Source organism: Nicotiana tabacum, chromosome 16, assembly GCF_000715075.1.
Source record: "Nicotiana tabacum cultivar K326 chromosome 16, ASM71507v2, whole genome shotgun sequence".
In the NCBI taxonomy this organism is placed as follows: Eukaryota; Viridiplantae; Streptophyta; class Magnoliopsida; order Solanales; family Solanaceae; genus Nicotiana; species Nicotiana tabacum.
The window spans coordinates 89,601,289-89,610,120 of NC_134095.1; the positions used below are offsets into that span (position 1 = coordinate 89,601,289).

An 8,832-nucleotide genomic window follows, 5' to 3' on the forward strand; every position below is an offset into this window, starting at 1 on the left:
TATTATATTATTGTTGCTACTTGTTGTTACATTATTTTCACTGTTCCTTGAGCTGATGGTTTATCGGAAACAACTTCTTTACCTTTACAAGGTAGGAGTAAGGTGTGCGTACATATTACCCTCTCCAAACCCCACTAATAGAATTACACTAAGTTTGTTGTTGTTGTTGTTATATTTTCTTTTGTCTTTTCAAAGACTAATGTAGTACATGAAAAGTAATAATGACTCATATATGATATTTCTTTGAGCATTATTTTAGCACCATTAAAATTAAAAAGAGATATAAATTAGGATGGAGGTAGATTCACAAATAAAATTAGTTATTATCACGGAAGGATATGATAGGATGAATAAGATTCACAATTCTTAATTAAATATTTCGAACTATAACCCTAAAAAAAGAAAAAATACTAGTAGTAGGAATCACTTTCTTGCAAATCCAAATTAATGGGACAATGAAATACGCACACCAAATATAGATTTGTCATTTCAATTTTTTAATAAGTGAGGTGTTAGGCTGGCCCAATAGAAGCCACACTCTGAATTCACTATCCAAAACATAAGGAGACTCTCACCCAATGGCAACTAATACTCTAATTTCAGCATCCTCCCCTTCACCCTCTATGGCTTCTTCTCTCACCGGCGCCGCCTCTCGTTTCCTCCCCTCCGCCACCATCGCCGCCACCTCCTCCTCCTCCGCCACCACCAGGCTTTCCCTCTCTTCTTCTTCTCCTTCCCTCAAATGCCTCCAATCCTCCCCTCTCCTTTCTCACATCTTCCGCTACCAGGTTCGAAGTTCGATGCTCTTCTTTTTTCGTATTTTTTTTCGGATTTTCGTTATAATGCTATTTTTCTTCATTGTAGAAGCGATCCTTGGTCGGAACATCATCTAGTGGAAGATTCAGCACGTTGGTCTCGCCGAAATGCGCCGCGTCTGATCCTGATCAGTTGAAAAGTGCGAGAGAGGACATCAAAGAGCTGTTGAAAAACACGTTTTGTCATCCTATTTTGGTAATTTTACACTTACATGGTCACTATCACTTTTTTGCTTACTGGTGTTTGACTGGGTACAGACTTGTGATCTAAATAAGCCCTCTGTTTCACTTATGAAACTTGTGACCTTAAATATATTATGACATTTGTGTAGCTATAAAACTTTTCAAACTTTTAGGATTAAAAATGTCAAAGCATATGCGAGGATATAAAAACTTCTCATTGAAAAAATATAGAAAATGTGTCATTCTCTTTGCAATGGACAAATAAAGAAATAATTTCAAACAAAGTGGAACAGAGGAGGTATATAAAATGAGAAGTTATAAAAACGTGTCAATTCTTTTTCGACAGACTAAAAAGGAAATGAACTTTAGCTGAAATATTTTTAACGCTTAAAAATGGTTCCAGGTTCGATTGGGCTGGCATGATGCTGGAACTTATAACAAGAATATAGAGGAGTGGCCACAACGAGGTGGAGCTAATGGAAGCTTAAGATTTGAAGTTGAACTAAAACATGGAGCAAATGCTGGTAACATTCTTCATTTTGTTACCTTTTTTTGGCCCACTTTCTAATTTTTCAGCTGACAATTAAGCCTGCAATTTCAGGACTTGTAAATGCACTGAAACTTCTCCAGCCAATCAAAGACAAGTATGCTAATGTGACATATGCTGACTTGTTTCAGTTGGCCAGTGCAACTGCCATTGAGGTCATTAATTACTTCTGGTTCTTTTTTTTTTTTTTTTAATGTTTGCTTGAAAGTTAAAATTCAATCACTTGATTTTTCTACTTTTCAAACTTATAGGAGGCTGGAGGACCAAAACTTCCCATGAAATATGGGAGAGTAGACGTTTCTGCGCCCGAGGAATGCCCAGAAGAGGGAAGGCTTCCTGGTGAGAGATTCTTAGCTGTCATCTATTTTTCTTTTGTACATCATGATTTTCTGCAGCTTAGCTTATCATGCATGGAAACTACTGGGCAAGATATGTTGAATGAACTTTATCCCTGTGTATAGTATTTAATAGACTCCTGCAGAGTCAACCACTTCATCTAAAGCTATCTTGCTCTTATCCTCTTTGAAACATGGTGATTAGTGAAGTTCAATTGTTTTGCACAAGGTTGAGTTTGGTACGAGGTCGCGTAAAACTTTTTTCTTTTATTTGAAGTTCATCAAATCCTGGAAATTAAAGAAGTGTGTACATCTGCTATTTAATGTAATTAAAAAAAACGGATCACCTGGGTGGATGAAGAGGTTCGATTGTTCGAACGAAGGAGCTATACCTAGGTCTTTGCTTACACCTCGGGTTAGACCACATTACCTTGCTGATGCAAGGGAAACTGCAACACCCTGCTAAATTTGTTTAAGCCCAAATTAAGTGGTCGAATCGCAAAGGTGTGTAGCCAACATTTCTTCAATTTAAATCTAAGTGTATACTTAAAAAAATACATCAGTAAACTTGAATGCGCACGACTTGATTTGTGATCCTCAGAACCCACCAAACACCATATAAATGCTTCTGATGTATCCGCCTTTTCTTTTGATAACTGAGTAATTTTTGAGGGCCAGTGTCGAATGGTTCAAAACTCGATGGGCCCTCTAACTTCTCCAAGTAAATTGCAGGCTTTTGTCTGTAGCGGCTTTCGAACCGGGACATGTGCCTAACTCATACATCACATGATGTACTCTTACCATTAGACCAAGGCCTTGGGGATCTAACACGTTCACTTCATAAGACAAATCTTTATCACATCACTAGACATGCAACTTAAAATTTACAATGCCATTTATTATCATATTGCATTGTTGCATTACCTCCAATCCCGCACTACAAGAAATTTTGATGTCATCCAATTCTTGTTACCTTGGAATAGCACCCTACCATTGGACAAAATTTAAGGAGTTATAGCTGTTAGAGTCCTACATCGGGTGGGATAGGGTTATTTGTCAACTTATATGATCTTGGACAATCCTCACCTCATGAGCTAGCTGTTGGGGTTGAGTTAGGTCCAAGGTCCATTTTGTTACACGGTATCAAAGCTAGACCCATTTCTATTCAGGGTTGAGTTAGGTCCAAGGTCCATTTTGTTACACGGTATCAAAGCTAGACCCATTTCTATTCTTGGTATATCCAATGTTGGACTCCCATATTATGTCGTCCACGATTCAGATGTCCAGTCGTGGGTATGCCCCGGAGTATTAGAGTCCCACATTAGTGTGGGATGAAGTTGTTTGCCTCCTTATATGATCTTGAGCAATCCTCACATCATAAGCTAGCTTTTGAGTTGAGTTAGGTCCAAGGTCCAATTCTTAACAATAGCATATGGTCATCTAAATCTGACATTCTTTTAGGGCATAACATGTGTCTAGTCTGTAACTTTGGGAGAAAAAAGAAGTCTTTGTCTGTTGAAGTGAAGTTATACTTTTCATCTTGCAATTGTTAAATACAGGTGTAGACAATGTTTTAAAACCTTACTTTTTCAAAAGGAAAAAAGAACAGGTATACTTAAAAGCTAGATTTCACTGGGTAAGGACCCTCTTCTATTTCTTTTGTGCCAAACAGGCTGCTTTAATTTTGATCATGTTATTTTTTCTTAGAATCTTATATAATGCTTTACCTAACTCTCCTGAATGTTTCGGTCAGATTATTCAGCTTCCAACTGAAGCAGATCCCTGTATGCCCAGTTGCAGTATGTTGTATGTCTTAGATGGTCTACCATGACTTTCTTTTTCTAATCCTTCATATTGAAGAGTCTAACCTTCTGCATTGCATCTAATAGTCTCCTATTGCAAAATTATCCTCCATTTGCTTTGGTATATATAACTAACTTAATCTTATTGATTAGATGCTGGTCCTCCTTCCCCTGCTTCTCATTTACGAGATGTTTTCTACAGAATGGGGCTAAACGATAAGGTAACACTCGTCAATGTTGTTCTCTAGTTCGTCTCACTAATGATTCAAGTTCCCTTTGCTCTAGCCATGTATGCTTCTCACTGGTGAGCTTTTTGTTTCTAGGAAATTGTTGCACTTTCTGGGGCACACACTTTGGGGAGATCCAGACCAGAGCGTAGTGGTTGGGGCAAGCCAGAAACAAAATACACGGTAGTCATTTCCTCATGCTACTTTATATTATCATTAATTGTAAATGGTTGTGCTTTTCGGGTGTTTTTTTCAAATTTCCATCTGGACTTATTTATTTTTTCAGCTATAAGATTAGTCTAGGGAGAAGACTGACCAATTGAGGATCATCTCAATAAAAAGCATGCTGCAGAACTCGAAATGCTTCTTTGTACTATACCTTTCTCAAAAAAAAAAAGCTTCTTTGTATTAATGCATGTGCAAAGATGGGCTGGTTGGGTATGAATTATTATATTTACACCCTTATGAAACATTTGGACTTTGTTATCAAAACTCTTTCTTCCTCAAATTAGTTTGAATAATGTTCTCACATAGCCCTTCGTACGGAAATAGGAACTGAACTACTGAGGGCTGTGTAATTGGAACCTAAATTCTTATATTTTCTAATACAATAAGGTTAGTCTTTTGCACTTCACATCTCTGTTGTTCAGTCACTTAATATTAGTTCTCATGTCTTTGATCTTGATTTTTTGACTCTATGGTCTGTACTATGGTGCTTTTGTTTCTTTACAAATCTTGATAAAAACCAGATATCTGTTGCTAGCCTCTGTGCAAAGATCCAGTTATAATAGTTTTCTTGCATATTTAACAACTCTGGGTTTTTGAGCTGATTTATTCTGCATTGCAGAAAGATGGTCCAGGAAACCCTGGAGGACAATCATGGACTGTGCAGTGGTTGAAGTTTGACAATTCCTACTTTAAGGTGCCATATGATGATAATTGATACACTGAAGTTTGATGAAACAGGATGAGTTATTGCTTAATATTCTTTAATTTGAAATAATGTAGGACATTAAAGAGAGAAGAGACGAAGATCTGCTAGTTTTGCCAACAGACGCGGCTCTTTTTGAAGATTCTTCATTTAAGGTGGAAAGGAGAGCACAGAATCATGAAATCTGTCAGTACAAACTTATTTTTCTACTCTAACAACTTACAAGCTTGCAGGAATATGCAGAGAAGTATGCCGTAAATCAAGATGTATTTTTCAAAGATTATGCGGAAGCCCATGCTAAACTGAGCAACCTTGGAGCCAAATTTGATCCTCCTGAGGTTTGTCAACAGAACTATTTTTGTCTGTTAATAAGATTATGCTTTTTGCATCCTATTTCTATATGCTGTAAGTCCACGCTCATCTTAAATTTTTATGAGGTAGCTGGATGCGCAATTTTCACCAATTTTTCATTGGTTACTATTTGTATGAAATCTAAACAGATGTTCTTGTGGCTTTATGAGCTCCTTGCAGAGGCGGATCCAGGATTTTAAGTATATGGGTTCCTGTCGCAATTTCAAATTAATATACAATAATAACCGGGTTCACAAATAGATATTTATAGATATTTAATAAAAAATTTAACAAAAATACAGAGTCTACGCAAAAGTTACTGGGTTCCCAGGAACCCATATATTACACTCTAAATCCGCCCCTGGCTCCTTGTGCCTCCTACCGTCTATTTTTGCTGTCTAGCACACGTAAATATGGCGACCTGACTAGTAATATAGTACGAATACTACTACCATTCCACAAAGAATTTGCACTAATCACTTGTTAAATATCAATATAGTAACCACTTTAATTTGTTCAGGCAATCTAGCTTTGACTAAAATGTTAAATTAACCAGGGATAAATCTAAGGATGAACTGAAGATGACGTAAAAATTATGGAATTTGCTCGAGCGTGAAGGCCTAGGACTAGATTTCTCTTAATACTTCATTCAACCGAATGCATCCCTTAAACCATACTTTTGTGAGTTGAGTTATTAACCTAGGATATTGGAGAATAATGATGAAGAGAACCCATTGTATTAAGCCCAGTTGGTGGTTATATAAGGCAGACTAGGTATGCTCCTATCACAAATCAACTCACCTATTAAGTGCATTGGACTTATGGTATTCAATCCTAGTCAGAACTAGGTTCCTTTTTCTAAGTTCAAACTAAAGTTTCCGAATAAATCCAGTTGGTCGCCAATCAATTAAAAGAATCAAGGACAAGATTGAATAACTAACTCAGTATGCATTAAGGATAAGAAAGAATGTCAGATTCCATTATATTTTTAGTTCATAACAAAACTCAAAAACACCAAGTAGATATCCGTAATTATACCTAAAGCACCAAGAAAATAGAGAAAAGAAGCAAAACTCTGTCAAAGATGACTTCTTTTCAAAAATTCCTTTCTTTGCACTTCAATTCCTTGCCAAAATATTCTCTGTAAGCTCCTGCTTGAAATTCTCTTTATATAAGTAATGGAACGGCAACTTAGAAAATTAGAAACACAGAGAAGCACCTGACGCTAAAGTTTGAGGTCCTAACTGTTGCCTAAAACTTCGTAGCCTGAATTTTGACTACCACCAATTGCTTCTGTAGTGCCTAGGCACTGATTTTAAGAGAGCATTTTGAAGTTGTGCTGCACCTAGCTGCTAGCCTTCTGCTAACAGTATACACCTTCAGTACTTTTTACACATGCATCTGTAGGGCTGTCCAATTGACAAACCATTTGACGACATGCATATGTAGGGGAGTCCAACTGATAATCCATTTAAAAAATAAAATCTAGGAAAATGGCTTAGTAAACCCTCATAGATACACATTAGTAAATTCTTAAAGTTGAATTAAAATGCAACTTGATTATAGCATGCTTAACATGCTGCAGAATGTGAACTTGGTCGGAGAAACCTATGGAATGCCCTGAACTTGGTCCGATATAAAATCAACTTATTATATGTCTCGCTTACATGAGTACCTGCAGCTCTTGCACTTTTGCTCTAGTCCTATTTTCAAGGGTCAACCTTACTGTACCTGAGCATGTGTCACTTCAAGCCTTTCTACTGATCTGAGAATATCTCGGCAAACCAGCTCTAATATGTCTTCCGTACTATTCATTCATCTGACTGTAAACTAAGGCCACTTCTGATTCTGAACTTTTTTTTGGCATTGATTCTGCACTATGTTCTTCATTAATCATTCAGCATTCTTTCATTTACATGCAAAACTCATATCTTTCCGGTATACTTTCATCCACTCCACCAAATTCAGATATGCCCCGTAGCTTAGCAATATTTTTAATCAGTTCCATGATAAATAATGTTTTCTTCACTCCGCCTCCTCAAATAATCTGGTTTTTCCTCCACGATGGTAAGGGCCAAGGATCTACTATTTAAGCACCAACCATTGTGCAACTTGTTGACTAAAATATTAGCAAATGTATGGTGACTAGAGAGAGAATGATATGTATTGAATTTCTTGGACAGGGTTTCTCAATAGACAATACTCCTACACAAGGTCAGCCAGAGAAGTTTGTGGCAGCAAAATACTCAACCGGAAAGGTAAATCTAAATTGCTTTGTTACTTTTCCTTCCGTTAATTAGTCAAATTTTCACACTTGCATTTTAATTCCTGGAGAGATGTGTACATGTTTAAATTTTACCTTTTCTGGTTGCTGCAGGATTAAATACAACTTATCGTCTTTAGTTCTGCCGTTTGTTTTAATTTGCCAAGATCAAGCTATTACCAAAATTTTGCTCTCAAAAATAAAATTTGGTAGCCTAATGAAGGAGAAATAAATTCAACGAGTCTTGCCTATTTGAATTGCAGAGAGAGCTCTCGGATGCTATGAAACAAAAGATTCGAGCAGAATATGAAGGTTTTGGGGGGAGCGCAGATAAGCCTCTCCCAACAAACTATTTTCTCAATATCATGATTGTGATTGGTGTTTTGGCAATTGTGACATCTTTGCTTGGAAACTGAGATGGCTTTGGTTTGATCTTGTAGATATTTTGAGTGCTTTGTATCGGCATTATTCAGAATGAAAATTTTGCCAGTCATATATGCAAAATTTGAAATTTTCACTGCTATTCTGTCACACTCATTACCAAAAAAAAAAAAAAAAAAAAATTGTCACACTATGCTTTGTGCCTTGCAGTTCTGTCGTAACAGGAGAAGCTGCTGCTATTCAACCTTGACCACTTGTGTGGTTCGGTGACTTTGCATATGGAATTTCTGTGGAAATTCTTGTTTGGAGTGTTCCTATTATCTTCTTATATTGTTAAGATCATCTTCAAAGTTATTAAGAGCACACAAAATGTGAAAAATAATTTCTTCTCTTTTAGATTTCAGAAGGAAATTAAAAAAAGAAAATTAAGAATAATTTTTGCTGTAAGAGCTCGCAAGTTAGATATTTTACAAATCCTAAACTCATACCATGACCGATTAGCCAAAATGAGACAATCTTTTGGTCTAAGTACTTTTTTTTTTCTTTTTTCTTGAAATATTAGGTCATATTGTATAGTTAACGTACTTATGTGTAGACTCTTGAAGTTACTAACCATTGGTTAATGCAACATTGTGAAAATATGAACATAGGATTAATAACTTGTTAGTGTTTTTTAGTTAAATCCATATCTCTCATTCTGTTGCATTCAATTCATTACCTTTTTTTCCAAAAAATGAAGAAGGAACAATTACCTTTAATATCAGCTTTATTCTCATATTTATGTGAAGTGAAGCTTGCTTACACGGGCCCTAACATGCGTTATCTTTACATACACAACTTCCTGGATTTACTATTTAATTTTTTCATCGATATACATAGATTATGCATATATTATATATTTATTGCCTAGTTTAGTTTAAACACTTGAGTGGGCAGCTATTTATGTTAAGTTCTTTATTTTTCTGCAGCTAAAACGATCTTTCAACATGTTTTTTCT

At 36.2% G+C, this 8,832-nt stretch overlaps 1 protein-coding gene across 2 annotated transcripts; it reads left to right on the forward strand.

The window, feature by feature from the left end:
• The first annotated feature begins 504 nt into the window (after positions 1–504).
• Positions 505–7,975, forward strand: LOC107792162 (probable L-ascorbate peroxidase 6, chloroplastic). Of its 2 annotated transcripts, none has more exons than XM_016614355.2 (12): positions 505–788; positions 865–1,011; positions 1,402–1,522; positions 1,600–1,700; positions 1,797–1,884; positions 3,836–3,903; positions 4,006–4,092; positions 4,757–4,831; positions 4,918–4,995; positions 5,074–5,178; positions 7,375–7,449; positions 7,718–7,975. In XM_016614355.2, exons 1-12 carry the CDS (start codon positions 579–581, stop codon positions 7,868–7,870), a joined length of 1,308 nt encoding a protein of 435 aa, XP_016469841.2. In that variant the 5' UTR covers positions 505–578; the 3' UTR covers positions 7,871–7,975.
• Positions 7,976–8,832: the final 857 nt, after the last annotated feature.

Coding starts and splice junctions, on each gene's coding strand:
- LOC107792162 (XM_016614355.2), top strand. CDS start 579: ATGGCAACTAATACTCTAATTTCAGCATCCTCCCCTTCACCCTCTATG. Junction 1,701..1,796: donor CCAGTGCAACTGCCATTGAG/GTCATTAATTAC, acceptor TCAAACTTATAG/GAGGCTGGAGGACCAAAACT. Junction 5,179..7,374: donor CCAAATTTGATCCTCCTGAG/GTTTGTCAACAG, acceptor TTTCTTGGACAG/GGTTTCTCAATAGACAATAC.